The 21,086-nt window shown below is 48.2% G+C and overlaps 1 protein-coding gene across 9 annotated transcripts in view; it reads left to right on the forward strand.

Moving 5' to 3' along the window:
• Positions 1 to 17,196, forward strand: part of TNIK (TRAF2 and NCK interacting kinase) — a 153,819-nt gene extending 136,623 nt beyond the window's left edge. For 8 of the 9 annotated variants that reach the window (XM_048314988.1, XM_048314987.1, XM_048314989.1 and 5 more), the window contains 11 exons: positions 2,237 to 2,363; positions 4,527 to 4,691; positions 7,584 to 7,698; positions 8,077 to 8,247; positions 8,530 to 8,673; positions 10,217 to 10,351; positions 10,593 to 10,693; positions 12,146 to 12,295; positions 13,224 to 13,383; positions 13,985 to 14,124; positions 15,651 to 17,196. In XM_048314988.1, the coding sequence (XP_048170945.1) occupies positions 2,237 to 2,363; positions 4,527 to 4,691; positions 7,584 to 7,698; positions 8,077 to 8,247; positions 8,530 to 8,673; positions 10,217 to 10,351; positions 10,593 to 10,693; positions 12,146 to 12,295; positions 13,224 to 13,383; positions 13,985 to 14,124; positions 15,651 to 15,734 (1,492 nt within the window). In that variant the 3' untranslated portion in view covers positions 15,735 to 17,196. The remainder of the gene's footprint in view (positions 1 to 2,236; positions 2,364 to 4,526; positions 4,692 to 7,583; positions 7,699 to 8,076; positions 8,248 to 8,529; positions 8,674 to 10,216; positions 10,352 to 10,592; positions 10,694 to 12,145; positions 12,296 to 13,223; positions 13,384 to 13,984; positions 14,125 to 15,650) is intronic. The other variant, XM_048314994.1, reaches the window with a different exon arrangement.
• Positions 17,197 to 21,086: the final 3,890 nt, after the last annotated feature.

Here is a 21,086-nt window from a genome sequence, read left to right on the forward strand (position 1 = left end):
AGCATGATGGTGCTGGGTGAATGGTTGGACTCAAGGAATTTAGAGGTCTTTTCCAACCTAAACTATTCCTTGATTCTCTGATTCATGGTGGTGGGTAGGGCATGGAGCAGCACAGAAGCCCTCTAAGTGGCAGGGAGACCATGTCTCCTTGGGTCAGTGTTATTCAGAGTGCCAAGCTCCTGGATTGGAGCTTCCTTCCAGCAGAAGAATTAAAACAGAGCTCTTGGAATTGGTTGGAGCAAGTCAGGAGGCAGAGGGATGGCTCTGAATGTGCAGCAGTCGGTTGGGCAGTCAGGCGTGCGAGAAGGGGCCTCAAGCTGCTCATGGAAGAGGAGTTTAATCAGGAGTGGTTAATCTGTGCTGACATCCTTCTTCAGACACCTTGGGTTTGACACAGCACTTCCCAGCAGATAAATGTCTCACTGGGTGCCTTGCAGTCACATGTGGGGGATGACAGGCACAGCCGTGAGCTGGATGCCCCCAGCCCCTGCCAGTCCAATGCCACATGTCCCATAATGTCCTGTCTCTGTCATGTCCCAGAGATGGAGGGTGGAGATGCAGGGGTGTCTGCAAGCAGAGCTGCACTGGCCCATGTCTGGGAAAAAAGAAAGCAAATGCCCTGAGTTACACCCTTATTTCACAAAAGGGACCTTAACTCGAGTTCAGCCTCGATGTACTGCGGTGGTTTTTTGTCAGAGATTTATTTTTCTGTGTTCAGTGTTTGTCAGTGGAAAGTGGGGCCAAGAGAGATCATCTCATCTTCTGCTGCACCTTCTGAGTGATCTTCATGTCACCCATGTTTAAACTTCCTTGGGTATCCTCCCTGAACATTTGGCTGCTCTTCATTCCAGCTCTATCCAGGTCTCTCCTGCTGCAGGATAAACCTATCCGTTGCTTTGTGTCCCAGTGGACAGGAGGGGTTGTTTATTCCCTCCTCCTCTGGAGATACCATTTCTCCATCTGAACACTGATGACTCCCTTCAGCTCCCTCTCCTTGAGCTGTGCAAGCCAACTCTTGCCTGTGGCCAGGGAATTCTTGCAGGATGACGTGGAAATCTGGGACCTCAAAGCTACCACAGCCATTCATTCACTGGCTGTACGGTCTCAAAATTAACATAACCTCCTCTGGCCCTGCTTTCTTATTTTAAAACTGGAATAACTCTGCTATTTTCTCATCCTTTGATGAAAGGCTAATGGTAGGGAGGTGTGAGCTCCTCTCATGAAAGGTGCCATAGGAATATGGCACGCTGTTGTCTGGAGTGCCTTTGTGATGCTTGTCCAGTTGTAGGTTTGATACGATACAGGTAAGGAGCCAGTCCCACCTTGGGGTCCCCAAGGCTCAGTTCTCACCTTGGAGCAGTAACCCCATGATTAGTGCAGGCTTGTTTTGGCTTTTCACCGACCAGGCTCCCTCACAAGCCTCCGGGCTTGTTGGTGTGCACAGGAGTTAAAGAGTGCATTGCCTCACACTGATGGAAGCAAGTGGTCTGTGTGGCTTTTAAATGCAAAGTAACAGGTCTGATCATCCAGGGGTGCTTGTCATTTGCCTGACGATTTGTTCAAGTTATATTTAAGCACCCAGGCTGCCAAGAATGTAATAGTAAAGTAATGGGGGCTGCTCAGCACCTGTGACATCCAGTCTCAGGCAGTCCTAAAATTTAATAAATTCCAGCCTCCTTCTTGAGATAGGAGCATGGAAATTTCAAGGTGAAACCACGGGTTAGGGCTACATTTTCACCGGGAAAACAGCAGAAAGCTACAGGACACAACTTGTCCTCCTGCCCACACCTTCTCCAAACCCCACCCCTCCCTTGTTATTTGCCATCAGGTGCTCTGGTGTTCCCTTTTCAGGAGTTGAGATGGGGAATAAAGGGAGTAAATTTTGGGTTTCTGTAGCTTTTTTAAGTAGAAAAAAATGACACAAAGTAGAGCAGGAGTGCCACTCCTTGTTACCTGTTCATCAGTACTCCTCTCAGGACACCTTGGGATAAGAAAGAGAATGGTCCCTCTCTTTGGTCTCTGTGCTGTATCTGTAGTTTATCAACCTAACCCTGGTCCTGTATTTCTGGCAGCATCAATCACTTCCCCATACAGCTAAGTGGATATATTTTTCTAACTCTTTTTCCTGGGAGATACAGAGCCTTACCCTTATTGAAATAATACGGTACTAGAGGATTTTTCATCTAGTTTAACAGAGGAAATACTCATCATTAATGCTTTTCCATCCTGTTCCCAGACCAACAGGAATTCCTGGAAGCAACGAGCCGTACAACCTGGGAATGGTGACAACCCATGGGCTAGAGACTTCCCACGCAGATACGTTTAGCAATATTTCAAGGGAAGGGACTTTAATGGTGAGGGAGGTAAGTTGTAAAACAAACACTTCCATGGAGCATCTTCAGGAGGTTTTGCCCATGTAAGCACAAAAACTAACAGTGCTGTGTGTCTGGAACACAAAACACCAAGTAAATTGTGCTCGTTAGCGCTCTCGTTAATGCAATTTACACTCGGAGCAAATGTGACAAGTGCAAATGTTTCTCAGAACTACAAACAGCAGTGAATGGCAGTGCTAGGGCACGGCAGGGAGGAGGCTCCTGCAAATGGCTCTGCTGTAACCCCACCATTGCTCCAGGCAGCAGGAGTTACCTTCAATTTACAGCATTTAGTTAATTCACTTGGAACTGGCCCGAAGTTTCCCCTCTTCTTCCTAGCCTTTGCCGCCTGTGACTGTTAGAGCCGTGCAGTGTTTGTAGAGCATTTGGGGGCTTGTAGCAGAGGCTGGTCCTGCTCAGAGCCCACTGTGGGAGGCATTGGGCATCCCAGATGGATGTGAGCCAGTGCTTTAGAGGTGGGAGCAATGCTGAGGGATGGTACTGCAGGAGTGGGGCAGAGGAGGCACCTTCAGTGGCTGTGGAAGATCTCCCTCAGTGTTTCTTGGTTTCCCAGTAGCTGGAACGCTCTGGTGATGCTGCTGGAAGTGCAGATGGACAGCTGGACTCCTGGTGAGAGGGCAGGAGGCCCTGGTAGGGATGCAGTTAGGGAGCAGGGGAGTCAGTGTCCCACCAGCACATAAGGGTGGTGGATGGGAGAGGAGAAGGAGGGAGGGGAGCTTGGAGTCAGCAATCATAAAGGAAGGATGTTTAGGTCAAATGCAAGCGAGACTTGAGCAGCATTTTAGTTCTTAATTCCATTTATCTAAAATATTCACATATGAAGGAAAAAGGTGAATGCAACTTTGAAAGAGAGGAAGGAGTTTGCAAAAGAAGTCACAGCATGTTTTCTGCCTTTCTCTATCAGTTTTGGGGGGGGGTGGTAGTACAGTCCACCTCATCCCTCACTGGACTGGAGCTGTTCAGAGCAGGGGTCCCCATGGCTCTGCACCTCCCAGAATCAGGGAGGATGATTGGGTGAGTGGGAGAACAAGGTCCTGTGTAACTGGCAGCTGTTTCTGAAATGAGCTTGTGTTCAGCATCACAGCAGTGAAACCCATGCTGTGCCAGTGAGGCTGTGTGAGAAATGGGATGCAGAAGGGTTCAAAAGCCATGGGCAAGACAGGCAGCTGGAAAACCCCACTGGGAGGAGAAAGCATGATAAGAAATCCAAACTGTAGCCTCGTGCTGGGTGTTTACTGTTTTTCCCCTCCTCACCACCATAGCCATCAGAGGATGGTCTCACTGAGGTTGGTGGGCTTTGGGCAAAGGGCTTTTCACTCTTTGGTGGGATGGCAAAGTGTGGTTGAAGGTGATGGTAATGAGCAATCAAAAGATAAATGTCATCAGGACTAGTCAGGGGCTTGGTGAGCCCAGTTAGAGTTTCCACTAATCCCAGTAAATGGGTAAATCTCTGTGACAATCTCATTGATGTGCTCCAGGTAGGTGAAGTTCATCAAAATGGCAAAGGGAGAAACTTCCCAGTACCTGCCTTGCACAGGGAGGGGATGGAGAGGAAGGGGAACCCCAAGGAAACCCAAGGAGCGTCGTATGCAGGGCGAGCTGCCGGTGGTTCTGCCACTCCTGCGCTGCTGCTGCTGCTGTTCACTGCTGGTTTGGGTCACAGAAACATGGGACAGGGCTGTGCTGGCGCTTGCAGTCAGGCTGCTCTTTGCCATAGCTGTGCAAAGCTGTCCAGGCTAACGCTGATGGAGGGCTCAGATTCTGCTGTCGCCAGGGGCCGGTGGCCGTGTGGGAGGAGAGCTGGCCATGGGGTTTGCACCCACAGGAGCAAGCGCAGAATCTGCCCTACATTCCTTTTCTTCATACAACAGTGATCAGGCTTCTCTCGCTGTTTCGTGGCTAATTACTCTGTATTGACTTTGTCATTAATCCTGTCTTTAATTCTCCTGGAGCGGGGGGTTGGTTTGCTGCTTGCCAGACTGCATGGGGATGGAACAGAGAGGGTCCTTCTCCTGCGCTTGCTCTGGGAACGGGGAACTGCCGACAACTTAGTTTTGTTTGGTTTTTTTCTCTTCTTTTTCTTTTCCCTCCCCCGCCCCCTCTCTTTCTTCCTCATGCCTTGTGTCTCTGCAGACCTCTGGTGAAAAAAAGCGTTCTGGCCACGCAGCCAGCAATGGCTTTGCAGGTCACATCAATCTGCCTGACCTGGTGCAGCAAAGCCACTCGCCGGCGGGCACGCCAACCGAGGCCCTGGGGCGAGTCTCCACGCATGCACAGGACATGGACTCGGTGCCTGAAGTAGGTGGTGGGGGGCTCCTCTTTCTCCTTTGCATCGCTTTTAAATCAAGTATTAACATCTCTGCCCCGTGACGGGGCTCTTCTGTTTCCCTCCCTGGCTTTCTTGGCTCTTCCCTCTCTGCATTTCTGGTCCACGTGGGTGAGTGTAGTGGAAATACGAGGGAGTCAGATGGGTTACTGCTACAGGGGTCTGTGGCTGATGAGAGAAAGATTTATTAGGTCTTTCAAGCCCACCAGCTGGAGTTCTGGTGGTGTGACACGAGTGCTGCCAACTGATGAGAAAGTCCCATGTTTGTTTGACACTTGGATATAAAAGGAAGTGCTGAGACCCAGTGATGCCATTAGCTGCAACTGGGCCCAGCTTCCATCTGTGCAACCTCTGATAATTATCATGGCTGAAAAGGTCACCAAAAATCAAAGCCAACAAAATTCCAGATAGTTCTTCAGAGTAGGAAAAACCTGCACACGTCTAAAATCGTGTGTTTCCTGTCATGGCAAAGTGTTTCTCTTCTGGTAGGTGTTTTACAGGGACACAATTGAACATCAAAACTGTATAAAGTGTAAAAAGTCTTAGAAAGTACAAGATGTGACAAATAAACCAAGGGAACTGATGTGTCCTGCTCACCATCCCTAGCTGTGGGAACCAGACACAGTTCTCGTTTCCCATGAGAAATCAACCCATTTGGTGCTAATTAAGCTATTGTATTTAATGTTTTTGTTTCATTTTGTGGATTGTGCTTCAAAAGTTCTGCCATCCTATGTTCTTCCATAGAAATTACGTTCTCACTTTATGGTGTACTTTTACAAGCAGTATAAAAATAAAAATTTCTTGGAATTGGGCATTGATAAAACGTAAGAACAGATGGTGCCTGACTTGACCTCAAGTTTTTATCCGTTTCCTCATTGGCATTAAAAGCAGCAATGAGGGAGTTGATCCTGAAAGTAACACCTTCCACGGTCATCCTGGGGCTGCTGAAATGCAGCCTGGGATCGGGTTTAGATGTATTCATTTATAGAATATCAACCAAAAAGATCTTTTCCATATCTAAGACTGTATTTTTAGAGTTGACTGAGCAGGGCGTGGGTGTGAGTGGAAACTTGGGGATTTTGTTCACGGGCTTCCAGGTGACTCATGCAAGCACGACCTCAGCCTGCATCTTGATGCTCTTTGTAAGCCACCACACAGGTTTAGAGGCTGTTGAACAGGACCTGGAGGAAGATGAAGTCTTAATATTTAAATATCAGGCTAGGAAGCTATTAAAATGTCAGCTTCTGAGGAGAAAAACTGAATGTGAGCAAGGAAAAATGCTCGGTGCATTGGGATAAGGGGTTTATTCGTAATTCATTTGCTGGAAAGCACCTGGCTCTCAGCTGATAATCCCTGCAAATACTGAAATCTTCTCTTCCTTAAATTGCTATTGTTGTATGGAAAAGACATCCAGCACAGGGAAAAAAATCTATGTATTTCTTGGATAGGGGAGAAGCACAAAGTAGTGCTATCTGTGCCCGCAGCCTTCCCTGCCGCAGGCTGTTAACTCCTTCTGCGGGCCTCAGTTGCCATGTTCTGTTTAGAAATCCATCCCGTTTCTATGGAAACAGCCAGGCTGTCAGGGAATAGGGTTGGGAGGGAAGCAGGATGTGCAGCCTGATTTTGGAATGGATGCTGGCTTGCCCATGGATGCCAGCCCCAAAATGCTTGGAAAAGTCACGAGCCACGAAGCTGCTCCTACACCTGTTTTTTTGTGCCCCCGAATCCTTTGTAGCCCACTGGAGGACAGGCACAGGCCCAGCCTGGTTTCAGTGGGGATGTACCAGGGTGGTGGTGTTCCCCATGGCACATCTCCCCACGGCATGGGGGACTTGTCCCCATGGCAGCTGTCACACGGGGTCTGTGGCAGTGGGCATGGGGAGCAGCCTGGGCTTGGTGACTGGGTGAAAGCTGAGGAAGATTAATTTCACAAAAAGGACAATGTCCCAGAGAAGAAAAACATGAGCTGTAGTGGTGCTGCAGAGTGAGCTGGGTTTTGCTGCTGTTGCAGCTCTAAACTGAGCTCATCCATAAAGCATGTCCTGGGTAAATGCTGGAGTGGGAAGGATAAGCTGCTCAAAGAAGGTGGGAATTCACGTCACTTTGACTCCAAAGGCAAGGATTTCCTTTTGCTCAGAAGGTGGTCTTAGCCTCATTTTCTGCCTTAAAGCAACGGTTTTAAAAAGAAAGCAATGTGACACTGCAGTGTGTTCATCCCCAGATTCCCTCAGTGAAGTATTGGCTCCAGCATTCCCTGTGATACCCTCAGGTTAAGTTTTGTTAACTTAGAAATGCCCTTTTCTTCAGTCCCCCTTGAAATGCTGGGGACAATTTAAAACTGTGCCAGCTGCCCCAGGCCAGGGCTTCACAGGGGCTCCTAGCACCATCCTGCCAACTTCAGCTGCTATGGGAAAGTGGGAAAAGCAAACCTTCGCCTGCCTGACATCCCAGAGAGGGTTTAAGGCATGCAGACAAGTAAACAGGTGGACTGATGATCTTAAAGGTCTGCTCCAGTCTAAATGATTCTGTGATTCTCGATTGGTTTTTATCTGCGTTGGCTTTTGCCTCTGGCCCTGTGGCTTCTCTGCTGACTGTCCTCATGGCTGTGCTTCTGCCTGTGAGGAGAGAGCAGAGCCAGGCCCTGCTCCTCCCATTTTCTGTTGCTCACAGACACTCAGAAATCCAATTTAATGTTTGTTTCTGATTAGTTTTGGGGAGGAGGAGCAGATGTTCATAGAGGGCTCAAAAAGGGCACCGCAGAGGCAGGCGCTGTTTGCTAATTAGAAAGTCTTACACGTACACAGATGCACAAAATTACTGTTATTTCTGTGCTCTGAGCTCTCTCTTTACTGTTTATTTTCCAGTATGGTATGGGAAGTAGCACCAAAGCCTCTTTCACCCCCTTTGTGGACACCAGAGTGTATCAGACCTCGCCAACCGATGAAGATGAAGACGAGGACGAAGAGTCATCTGCTACTGGTAGGAGGCAGTGTGGCCAGTTTGAGATGGGAGTGCTTTGTGGAAAAGCAGGTCGGGGAGCCTGAATAACCCCAGTGAACCTCTCTTACATTTCACTCACTCTTGTCCAAACATAACTCCTGCCTGTATCCTTGCCCTCTCCAGCTGCCATCCATCTTTTTCTCCCCCACCAGCAAAATGCCACCAGAAAGGTCTGGGAGGAAACAGGGAGCAGCAGAAATCCACCCTCCTGTCTGCTTGGGCAAACTAATGTCTTGTAACACAGTGATGCCTCCCTCATCGAGAAATAACCCGAATATTGTCATTGTGTCCCAAAAAAGGAGGTGACAGAACAGTTAACCCATCACCCCTCCCTGTCCTCTGGTGTTTCCTTGCCAGCCCTGTTCACCAGCGAGCTGCTCAGGCAGGAGCAGGCCAAGCTGAACGAGGCGCGGAAGATCTCGGTGGTGAACGTGAACCCCACCAACATCCGTCCCCACAGCGACACCCCGGAGATCCGGAAGTACAAGAAGCGCTTCAACTCGGAGATTCTCTGTGCTGCTTTGTGGGGTAAGCCCCGGGCACGCCCGGCCCTCGGCGCGGCTCCCGGGAGCCCGTGGTGCTGGGACGGAAATGTGTCACCGCAGCACCAAGGCCCTGCTTCTACTTGGCCCCTTCTCCCTCCCCCAAGGCTCACATCCCCCTGCGCTCTAGGAGTGACCCTTTCTGTCCACGGGAAGGTCCCAGCATTAGCTGGATTGGCCACACTTTGGGTGGCAGCAGAGACAAGCTCGGGGTGTTGTCCTTGGGAGCAGCCGTGGCTCCTGGCGCCCATGGCCCTCTCCTCTCCAGGTGTGAATCTGCTGGTGGGCACAGAGAATGGCCTGATGCTGCTGGATCGAAGTGGGCAGGGAAAGGTGTACAACCTCATCAACAGGCGGCGATTCCAGCAGATGGACGTCCTCGAGGGCCTCAACGTCCTCGTGACAATATCAGGTGCTCCTCTCGTGTTTTCAGCCCGTCATTCACCTGCTCGGCCACAAGCCCCAAGTAGTTCCAGCTCAGACAAAACCTGCTCACTGGTGTCAGAGGGAAGCTCCCAGGGGAGATGGAGGTGGTTTATTCTGGAATCAAATGAGTTAAATCTGCCTTCAAGAGAGTTTGGTCCCTTCACCTGCTGACTGCACATCATCTCCAGCCTCCTTTAGCCGTGAAGGGGGGTGCAGGATACAGGCAAGGCAGGTAGTCACAGCTTGAGGGGCAGAGAGCTCTGCTTTTGGCTCTGTTTGGCTCTGGCTGAGGGAGCCATCATCCGTGGCTTCAGATTTCCAGTTCAGACCACGGCTGTGCTCGGGCTGTCCCAAGTGTTGTGAGGGCCACAGACTTTTCACTGTCCCCATGTTTAGCTGGGAGCTCCAGAGTGCTCATGTCAGGCTTATGGGGTGATTTCTGGCAAAAACCCCAAAACCTCTGTAGTCCAGCCTCCCAGGAGAGCATCCAGCATCCTCCTGCAGAGCAGCCCCGAGGAGCACACGGGTGACGGAGCCAGGGCAGAGTCTTCTCCTGCTGATACCTGTCCCACAAAGCTCACAGAGGGCAGCAAGATAATGCTCATTAGGAAATTGCTTGATATCATCCTTCTATTTGCTTTCACATTGTTAACACCCCCTGGCCTTGCTCAGCATTCACCTGCAAATTCCTGCTGCCTCCATTCAGACAGAGCTCCAAACTCCCAGCTCCATCATTTACCTTGGTCTGCAGCTCCCCTGTGGTTTTGGGATACAGCTGTAGGGATAAGGGGTTTAGTACAGCTGGAAAATGAGTGGGGGGAGCACCAAGCCCCAAGATGATGCTGAGAATGAGTCCTGGGGACTTGTAGAAACCTGTGAGCAGACAGGGTTTATCATTTGGGTCCCATCCCACCAGGCTTGGTGTGAGCTGTGTCCTGTCCCTGTAATGGGGGCTCTGCAGCCACAGGGATTTTGCAGCCATGTCACAGCCATCCAAGAGCAGGCAGCCGTGCAGGAATTTGGCAGCCCCTCAGCATTGCAGAGCCCAGCACCAGGCTTGCTGGCAAACAGCAGTGCCTGTTGCAGGTCAAGGAGCTCCTGTCTCATCTCCAGGGTGGAATTAATGTTGTATGAAGGAGAGGAAAGGGACGAAACCAGGTAGCTGAGTGGTCGGATAAGCTTTTAGCTGTATGAAGGTTGGGGTCACTGCCCCACTGAGCCCCACTGTCCCTCTGTGAACACTGATTTATAGGAAAAGGATTATTTCCAGCCTGTGGGAAGCAAAACCCTGGCTTTTCCAGTGTCTGCCTGCAGCCTGTGAGACAGAGGGCTGGGCTTTGCTTTCCATATATTTCTTCCCAAGGAAAAACCCAACAATTAAATTGCTATTTTCCATTACTGTTTATATTACTTTTATCATGGAATGGACTTGAATTCCATCATCTTGTGATTGAAAATAAGCACTGAAACCTCAAGATGGCCCATGCAAACGTGCTCTGCTCTGACAGGGACGTTTCCTTTGCCAACAGGAAAGAAGAACAAGCTGCGTGTGTACTACCTGTCCTGGCTGAGAAACAGGATTTTACACAATGACCCTGAGGTGGAGAAGAAGCAGGGCTGGATCACAGTTGGGGACCTGGAGGGATGCATCCATTACAAAGTCGGTGAGTGGAAATAAATGTCTGAAGAGATGTGGTTTTGTTCTCTAGTCTTAGGTCTGACCTGACAATTTGATATTAGAAGTATGGGTAGACCATAGCCACAAGTAAATTTGGAATTAATCTTTATGCATTAGGTGGACTCCATGTAATGAGAATCAAGAGAGGGATAGCCTGAGAAGCTGTTCCTGGAGATGTGTCAGAAAGAGAGTGAATGTTTTTAAAATTGGGTTTATTTTTATTTTAGTGAAATACGAAAGAATCAAGTTCTTGGTGATTGCCTTAAAGAACGCTGTAGAGATCTACGCTTGGGCTCCTAAACCATATCACAAGTTTATGGCATTTAAGGTATGTTTGCCTTTTACACTCTGTAATTGTAAATACATGAGATTTCTGTACTCAGAGCAGTAAAGCATCCTGCTTATGTAGCTGAGCTCCTCAGGATGCCTGGCAGGCATGGGAGACGGGATCCTTGCTGGCTGAAGAGATTGGATATGTTCTGCTTACGGCCAATGAAGAAGTGTTATTATTAGTTTATGCTAGCAGGCTTTACTTAAGGAATGTGCAGAAAGCTGATCAAATGCATATGAGTAAAATTGAGTTGGGGATTTGGGTGGGTGTTTTTTGTGGGGTTTTTGTGTTTGGGTTTTTTTTTTTTTCCCCTCTGACTAATTTTTAACATACAGTACAAAAATAGGCTGGCGTGATTTTCTATTTTCATTTTCAAGGTCCTCTCCCCTTCTGCAATGTGGATTCTGTTTCAAGACAGAAAGTTTGGGAGAGTGACCCTCTCTTTCTCTCTTTCTCTCTCTTTTTTTCTCCCTTTTCACCTACCTTGGCTTCCTGAGGGAGACCTTCCTCCTCTCCAGCCTGCCAGTAGTGGGTATTTTGTACTTAGTCCTTTAGAGCACTTTTCATCCCAAGCTCTGTGCAGAGACAAGTCACAAGGGGCAATGCCTTGTGGAGATGTTCATGCTGAGTAATCTGATTTTACATCTTTCCAACACAAATGGACTTACTCAGTATTAGGTCACATTTGCATTTTCTGAACAAAAGCCAGAATAAATGGGCTCAGTGACATGGAGAGCTCAGCAGCATCAAAATGGTCTGGGATCCAACTTCCATGGGCTCTGAGAGTGTTGGTTGGTGTTCCTGGTGCTGCTCCTGCAGCCTGGGGGGATGAACATCCTTGCCTTGTCTTGTAGGCAGGGATCTGTTGGGAGAGGGAAATGCCACTCACTGATTTTCCCTGTGGGGATTCAGAGTGGTCCTTGCACAGAGTGCCAGGAGCCCTTTCCTCTCCCCACGGGTGTTTCAGTGTCCTGCTGAGCACCTAAGCCATGGGGACATTGATCCATGGCTGGGGGTTGGTCCCAGCCTTGATGCAGCAGGTTAGATGGAGCAGGGAAAGCAGGTCTTTGCTAACCTGACTGATTTCAGCTGCTCAAACCAGAGCGGTGATCCCTGCCAAGAGAGGAGGTGGGTGGTCACGGATCTCTGCGGAGAGAGACTGAACACACGCTCATGTAAAACTGAGCTGTCGCCTTCCTTTAGAGACCAAATCCTTGTGTTGGCCTCGGGCTCTTGTGAGAGAGAGCTGTGTTTGGCAAGGGTGGGCACTGATCTGCTGGGATGGCTGAATACCCTCTGAGGCATCTGACAGGGGAACAGAGAGGCAGCAGTATAAATAACCACATATTTAGTAGGAAACACAGTCAAATACAATTTCAAAACCATATCACGCTGCTGCAATGGGGATTTGTTGGTTTTCAGTGATGCTCATGGAAGGGATTATAAAAGTCTTTTGCAGATCTCCAGCACAAGCCGCTGCTCGTGGATCTCACTGTAGAAGAGGGTCAGAGGCTGAAGGTTATCTTTGGATCCCACACTGGTTTCCATGTGATTGATGTAGATTCTGGGAACTCCTATGATATCTATATACCATCTCACGTGAGTACAGAGGCAGTGCTGCTGCCTGAAGAACACGGGGCACCAGTGAGGTTTGGACAGGCTCCCCGGGGGCTCAGAAGGAGGGACCAGTGATGGGTGTGACATTCCCTAGTGCTGTGCTCACTTAAAGAGGACGTGGAGCTGTCACATACTTCATGTTCATCATTTGCACAGGCTGTTTCTGCCCTCATGCAGGAGCAGTAAAGTTTAAGGTTGCCATGTCCCACAGAAAGGAGAATCTGTCTGTACACTGCATTACTGCATGGAGCAGTGTATCCTCTGCAGGATTTTCTTGTTGGGTCATTTAAGCTCCATCCATGCTGCTGGCCCAGCATAAACTGGTCTTGGGGAAACTGTGTCACTAAACAAATCCAGGAATTGTTGAATCTGATCCAAGCAGCAGTCTCCTTTGTGAGAACTGGCAAGAGCAGTGGGAGAAATACTGGTGCAGTTTGGGATGGTTTTGTGTTGTCTTAGCTATGGAAAGGTAGATATGGGTGGAAGGTCAGTGTAGCTGCCCTTGGAGCTAGAGGATGATTGCTAAAAAATAGGATATTTCCTCCCTTTCCTGCCTGTAAAATTCTGAGTTTATTTACCTTGATTTGAACTGGTGATGGATTCATCGGCTCAGTCGCTTGCTTGTGTTCCAGCCAAGTGTCAGCCATCAGTCTTGGGGGCGTGTATGTTGTGATCTGTCTGTAATTGCTGAACCTGTTTATCCTTGCTGTGTCAGACAGCTTTGATGGTAGGGTAAACATGACAGTTTATTCCCCTTCAGGCTTATCTCTGAAAGCCTGTGCCTGTTTGGGGAATGGAGGGAGGGCTTTGTTCTCTAGTTGGTTTGGGCTTTTTTCCCCCCAAGGCTCTGCTCCCTTCCCCTTTGTCCATTCAGTGTAATTCTGACTCTCAGGGTCTGTTTCACCTGCAGATTCAGGGCAATATTACTCCTCACGCCATTGTCATCCTGCCCAAGACAGACGGGATGGAGATGCTGGTGTGCTACGAGGATGAGGGTGTCTATGTGAACACCTACGGGCGGATAACTAAAGACGTGGTGCTCCAGTGGGGAGAAATGCCTACTTCCGTGGGTAGGTCAACCCTTCCTCTTCACCTGCTTAAAATACAAGCCACAAGTAAGATGAGGAGTTGAGAATGCTGAGATAGAGTCGTTTGGGCTTTTATCAAAAGGGATTTCCCTCAGCCAGCTCTGAGATGCAGCTGCTAAATTTCTGCAGTTTGATCTTCCATAATAAAAGCAAGTGATTTCTTGCAGATTTGAAATTTTTGAGTATGAGATAAGATAAATGTAAGATAATGCAAGCTGTTGCACTGGTGGGATACTGTGTTGAGTGGAGGGGGGCTGGGTGTGAAGCTGGGAACCCTTGCATTGCTCTTCTGGCTCTGCTGTTGCTCAGCTCCACAACCCATGGAGGTGAAACACTGCCCAGCTCCTGACCTTCTGAAATCAGAAGAAGTGGTGCTGCTTCTGTTTAAGTTGCTCAGCAATTTCTGGATGAAAAGTGCTCTGAAAAGGCTGCTGTCCCTGCAGGCAGGGCACGCGGGACTGTCAGAGCTCTTCCACTGATCTGCTTAGGCTTTGAGTAACAGCTGATGAGAGCTTTTCTGCCCATTGCATAATATTTAACTCAACACAAGTTGTAACACCTGCCAAACGCTTCCTTTTGACAGCCTACATTCATTCCAATCAAATAATGGGCTGGGGAGAGAAAGCTATTGAAATCCGGTCCGTGGAGACAGGACACTTGGATGGAGTATTTATGCACAAGCGAGCTCAAAGGTTAAAGTTTCTATGTGAAAGAAATGATAAGGTAAGTCCACTTCAAAGCCTGTATCTGTGCTGCCAGCTGCAAGGAGCTTTTAGACCTTATGTCTGGTTTGTCTTGAGTTAATAATTAATCTGAAGGTCCTGTTTAATAAGAAGTGCCCATAAGCTTATTCCCAGTTAATTTTCTCCAGTGGAGGGAGACCTCAGCCTGCAAGATCTCTTCCATGTCTAGCTGAGATCTGCATTGGCTTAGCTTGACTTTCTCACAGTTCTTTTATTTGAACATTAAATTGAGGCTTCCAAGTGAACTCAACAAGTTGAGTAGCAACAAGGGTGTGTAAGTGACCCTGATTTGAGCTCTGGCGCAGAAACATTTTGATGCATCTTAAATTATTTTCTTCTACAGCCTTGTCTGTTTCTGTGGACAGCAGAGAAAAATACTGCTCTGGAGGGTCACCAGAGTTGCATGGCTGTCATGTAGATGACCCTTGCCACAGGTGTTGCAAGGAGGGCAGGGAATGAGGAGAAATTGCTGGAGGAAAAGGCATATTTGCATGGAAGAGATGGTTAAATGCCAAGGTCTGTTTCTGCTGATGGTGTTCCCTCCTCTCACAAGGTTTCACTAAGATAAGTCAGGACCAAGCAGGAGGGAGATCTTTCATAATGAACACAATCACAAAACCAGTGAAGAAACTGGTTGCTGTGTCCCCAGAGCAGGGTTTAATAATGTGCAGTAAGTGAGCTTTGAGGCCATGATCACTTTAGTGACTGAACAACATAAAGCTGAGCACTGCCCTACCTGGGGCATGGAGTTAGGCTGAAGCGCCACAGGAAAATGTATCCTAACTTTGCAGTTGAGTATGTCATGGGAAGCTGCCCAAGAAGCTGAATTTAAGTTTAATTTAAGTGTAATCTAATTGTAACAAAGCTGGAAAAAACCCACCTTGATCTTTCTAAAATACTGGAACCAACTGATCACTGATGGGTTTGAAATACTAAACCCAGATGTTTCTCTTTCTGGACAACTGGTTAAACTGGTAAGATTGAGTAATTTTTGGTTTTAATAAGGACAGAGGCTTCAGACTGTCTGCTTCAATATTTGCAAATTATAACTTACATATTTTTTAAGACTCCCATTGGGATCAAATGCTGGTGGATCCTGCTAGAAGCACCAAACCAGTTCTTCATCCAGAGTCCTGATCCGTTTCTGTGCTTTGAGCATGTTGAAGGGAAGTTGTTTTTCTGGGCTTTACTTTCAGGAATAGCTGAAATACCAGGACTAACTTTTCCAAAAAAAGCCATTTCAGACTGAGGCAGATATCGACCCAAATGGTGAATGTTTAGCAAGATCCAGACCACTGACAGCAGTTTTTTGTTAGTACTTCATAATAAATGATGCTGTGGCAGTAAAACCTGGTATTTTTAAGGCATTCCAAACTCCTTTTGGTAGTGAGAGAGAAAGAGCTTTAATTACTGCATTTACTAATGAGTGGCTCAATTTAATCCCAGTCTGGCATGGGTTAGCTCCATCCTCTGAGTATTTAATAAGGGTTTTTTCTTTCCAAACAGGTATTTTTTGCATCGGTGAGATCCGGAGGAAGCAGCCAAGTGTTTTTCATGACCCTCAACAGAAACTCCATGATGAACTGGTAACAGAGGAGCACTTGGCACTCACCACCATGGCATTATTTGTAATTTAAAGGACATTAAACACATGGACTAACACTGTAGAGGCAGGTGTGGAGGGCACCGAGGAACCCTCTCCCCACGCTCCCCCGGTGCCGCCAGCCCCGGGGCAGGGACTGCAGCCAGGGATGGACTTTCACGCTTGGAACCCCCGAGGTCTCCTGATTACGCTGTGTTATAGTGGGTTATGAGTTTTCCTTTATTTTATTTTATTTTATTTTTTAGTTTTACTTTTTCTTTGTCCCCTACTTTGTAAGAACGGGGAAAGAAACAGTGTCAAAAAGTCTGTTTTTAATTCTGTCTGCCTGCTAGCATCAAATATATAGTATGTTGTAAAGTTACCAATTAAATCTGGTGAGAGACAGCACAATAAATGTACCTTTTATCTTTGTGATGAAGGCCATAACCATATAGCTGGGTAATTTTAGAAATCTTTTGCCTTCACCAACATTTACATGTTGCTTTTGGCAGCAACGGCTTAACGGATTTTTAAAGAAGAGAAAAAATAATAGGTTTTTTTCCCCTCTTTTGGGAAATGGATTTTAAATGGCTAAACTACTAGCCTTAGACTAATAAAAATCAGCTACCATTTTTGTCAAGTCTGTCAATCCATATTTCTATATGGATCTTCACATAATGGTGTGTCTTGATAGGGACAGAGGTGCCCTTTCTTGTTGCTCCAGAGGTGCCCGCCAGCCCCGGGGCTTGGCCACGGGCACCGGGACAGGGGATCGGAGGAGGAGAGGACGGCGGAGCTGTCGGAGGAGCCCCGTGCTCGCCCCTGAGGGGGATTTGTGGCCGCAGACGGCTCCCGGGATGCCGTGGGCACCAGACCGTGCTGCCAAAGCTGGCGCAGGTTGTGGGCGCTCGTTTCCCCGAGTCCGGAGCCGGGCACTGGCGTGCGGAAGCAGCCGGCACAGGGATGGGGACCACGAAACAAGCTGCCTGTCCCCCACGTTGCTGGATTGGGCTTGTAAAGAGCTTAAAAAAAATATATATATGTGTGATTTCTTCGGCCAAGGGTCTGAATCTACTTGTTTTCCACCCCCTCCACTCCCTAGGAATTACCCAACATACAGTGAAAGACAACATCTGTGCCGAACCGTGTGTGTGTGTTTAGTTCAGGTTGAATCGTGTCCTTATAAACTCTGCTCAGTTGATTTCCGTTTTCGGTGCGTATCTGGGGTTTTCTTTCTCAGTAGCTGCAAGCATGGCCGCCTGTGGTGTTGGGGTGTCGCATAACAAGGTCTGTGTTGCTGGTTTTAACCTACCTCGTTTCGGTTGGGGTTTGTTTTTTGGTTTGGTTTCGGTTTTTTTTTCGTTCCGCTGTCGATCACAGCGCTGTTACCTCCAGCGACATATAGAGAGCTTAACTGGCAATCTTGGTGTACTCAGTAACGATGGCTTTATTAAAAAATGATTAAATCAACAGGACTTGGTCAAACTTGAATCTTTATCAAGGGTAAGAGGTGATGTGGGGTGGCAGGGGTGGGATGGGCTGGGCCACCCTCACCTGAAGCATTCTGTGGGCAGGGTGTCAGGGTTTGGTACCGCAGGGATTGCCAGCGGTGGGACTCCCAGGATGTGGAGTCCAGGGAAAAACAGGTGGGATGTGCTTTGTGGTGCCTTCTTCCAGCACCAGGCACCCTCCCACTGTGCTGGTGCAGCCTGCAGCGTGTAGGGATGGCCACAGGACCACAATACTAGTATTCAAACCCCATATAAATCCCATCGCCAACACTGATTGCCACCAGCTCTTTGTATTTTCATTGTGGTTAAAATACAAATTAAATAAAGCCCAGAGCTTTTATTGTGTTGCAAACTGATAACTGTTTTGGGGTGATTTTGTTCTACTTCAAGTGACAAATGCACAGCTTTGGATGATTTTTTTATTACGGGTTTTTGGGTACAGTGATGAAATAGAAGGAAGTCGTTGAGTTTAAATGACTCAGGTGGTTTGTGAATGTATTTTTCTAAATCTCAGAATCATTTGAAGCAAAAATCACAATAAGCCAATATTGCCACAGTCTTGTTGATGGCATGTGTGTATGGAGATAACACAGAGCAAATGCTTTTCTGGTGCCAACCACAATAAAACACAAAACTTCACCATTAAGCCATGCCTTTTATGTTTGGGTAAATAAACCTGGGCTGTTGGAGGACATGGAAGTAAAGGGGATTTCAAGGGCTCCCAGCCATGATGGTCTTTGTCTGGAGACTCTTGGGAAGGTGGTTTTGGAACAGGAAGAGTGCAGGGAAGTGGGACGTCCCTTGTGATGCTGCCCAGCAATAGGCAGTGGCCAAGGGATGTTGTGATGGACCTTCACCACCTGAAAACTGCTCTTCTACAAAATCAACTCATGGTTATTATAAAGACATTTCCCCTCCAAATGTTACTAGCTTTGATTTGCTTGTCTTTTGCTGTAAGTAAAATGTGCTTATGGTTGATCAGTGCTCTCAGAAACTACTTATTACTAGTGTTTAAAGAAATAAAACCTGGGGCTCATTTTAAAACCCTGTTTCTGGGACTTTTCACCCAGGAAAGGAAATCTATTTGTTCAGCTGTGCAGTGCTGCAGGAGGAAAAAGCAGTGTAATGTCTGTGCATGCAGGGGTCGCTTGAGCCTGTTGAAGATTCATTTATTTACAGAGTTGCTGTGAAATATCGTATAACTTCAGGGATGAGTCATGGTAAATGGAAGAAAAGCCCTGAGAGCTGGCATGAGGCCGTGCAAGGGCCCTGGTTAGCTCCACCACCCTGGGGAGATGCTGGGTACCACTGCCAGGTGAAGGGTGCTCAGAGGTAAGGCTGTAGCAGCTGCTTGTGGGAACTGAATCTTTTCAAACCTGTTTCAGAATTATTATCAAATGGCCTTTTTCTTGTTGTGAGATGGTTTGGGGGTTGACACTATGTGTTTTGGGACAGAACAGGGATGCTCAAGATGACCCTGGCCCCAACCCCAGAGCTGGACTGGTTGCTGGAAATGGTTGAAGTTGTGCTGCAGTTCCTTGTCTCGACGTGAGCCCACTTAAGGTCCTTTCCTGCTCATGCAACAATTTGATACTCTGTCATTGGGGCCAGAGTGAGTATTGTGTGGGCTGGCAGAGACTGAACCTGTCTGTTCCCAAAGGTGGGGGGTGGAACTCCCATGTCATACCCTGTCTGTGTCCGGGGTAAGTCGCCCACCTGGGCACAGCTCTGAGGAGATCCAGCAGAGATTTCCTCAGCAATAAGGATGCAGTTCCTGGCACAGGATGCCTGTCACAGCCCTGCAGCATCTGTGTCCTGCCCTGTGCTGCCACTTCCATCTGTGCAGTCGGGACCTGCAGCAGGAGAGGTTTGCTGGGTTTGCCTCCCAGTTTTTCTATTCTGGGACACACTGCACCACCCAGAGTTGGGGGTGGGAAGGGGCTCATTAACCTCTGGTATCTTTACAGCAGTGCTGTAAATGCGCCAAATTCTCTCTCCTAAATGTGTTTTATCAGCCTGAGCTGCTGTCTCACATGTGGCCCCAGCACTGCTGCCTGCCCCAGCTGATGTGCTTAGAGAGGAGAAATGAACACGTAATTTCGGTTTTGTGCTAGCCACTGATGTGCTACATCAGCCTGCTCTTAGAGATCCAGAGTCTTGTAGACCAGATCTACCTTTTTTCTTTGTTTTGGTTTATGGCATACTTTTCCTTTTTTTTTTTTTTTTAACATCAAAGCTGCCTCTGAATGACCCAAAGGCAGTAAAATGGGTGTGCAAATTACCCCAGCACCTGGGAGTAGCCTCACAGCCCCTCTGGAATCTTTGAATTCCTTCCACTGAGGTGACAAGCGTGTTCAGCTGTTCAAAAGCAGAGCCCTGCCATAAACTTCAGCCCATTGCTTCTATCACACAGTGTAAGATTATCAACAACACCAATTACACTACACACAACATAGAGTGGGCAGTAAGCATGGCAATTCTGCCTAACTAACATTATGCACAATTCTTGCACTTTATTATTTAAATAAAGCATTAGCAATAATGCAGGCACTGTTGTTTGCCAATCACCTAACCACTGCCTGGCCAGCTGGGGAATGGGTCAGTGTTGCTTTGGGCTGTGCTGTGCCACTCTCTGCACCCTCTGGACTGTGACCACAACTGGCTGTCAGATGGGCAAGAGATTTGATGGACTGATCATTCATCCTGGTGGAGCCAGGCCTGATTCTCTGTCCTGTAGGACCATTGTGCTTCTGCTTTTCAAGCTAACAGTCAGCCCCTTTGGGAAGTGATTGCCATGACAGGAAGATTTACACACCAACCTTTCCCATCCATGAGCCTCAAGCTGGCCTCTGCTAATCAGCACATCCACATCCAGCCCCCTGTTCAGAGAAACACAAGGTCTGGAGTCTGTTAGTGCCACTGAGAGTTCAATATGTGCTTAAATTGCCTGGGGCCAGGCTGTGGAAGAGTATGTGACAGCCCAGCTGGCACCAGCCAGGGGCTCAAAGACACAGGTGAGGCAGTCCTGGCACTGGCACACAGCATCCTGCCTGGCAGGGAGGGTGAGAGGGGCCAGGGAGGGATGGGAGAAGTCTGGGATAGCTCCATCCTTTTGCCACCATACCCGGCCGAGGGATATGTGTGGCTGTGGGGCTTCCTGCCTTTGGCATCCAAAGTTTCCATGGAAGTTGAAGGGCTGCTTCTGGGGAGGTAAGTGGTGTTCACCCATGCCTCCCCAGCACTGCTCCAGCTGCTCCACACCCCGTCCCCAGGAAGCCAGATTACAGGAAGGTTCTGCTCTAAGCAGCAGTGGGGAGGGCATGGAAAGGCCACCCTGCTCGTGGGATGTTGGTGGCCTTTGATCCCTCCAACTCCAATAGGATGGGAAGAGTAGGGAGGGAAAGCATCATCCTCTTTTGGCCAGGCACCTGCAACAGGATGGGGATCCCAGAGGGGTACATGGGAATCCTGGAGGGGGACATCTGTCCTGGCAAGGATTTCACAGTGCCCGAGGGTTTCAGTTTGGGGTCTTGGGTCAGGGCTCCCATTTGTTTTCTGATTCAAGCTTGAGCAGCCTGGTAACTGTCAAATCCTGCCAGTCCCATTGTGAAGGTATTTAACTGCAATGCAAAGAAACTGCTTGTAAATGCCTGGGTATCCACACACAGCGAGCAAACAAACACCATTGGCAAAGATCTCAGCAGGAAGGACAAATATTGGGGAAAACTAAAAAGCTCATCCTTGGGGCCCTTCCTGTCACAGCTACACCAGCCCAAGAGGGGAATGCAGGTGCTGTGGCTGAAATCAAAGCCTGCTTAATGCAATGAACTTTCCTCCTCCAGTTAAAGT

This window comes from Corvus hawaiiensis, chromosome 10, assembly GCF_020740725.1.
Source record: "Corvus hawaiiensis isolate bCorHaw1 chromosome 10, bCorHaw1.pri.cur, whole genome shotgun sequence".
NCBI classification, from domain to species: Eukaryota; Metazoa; Chordata; class Aves; order Passeriformes; family Corvidae; genus Corvus; species Corvus hawaiiensis.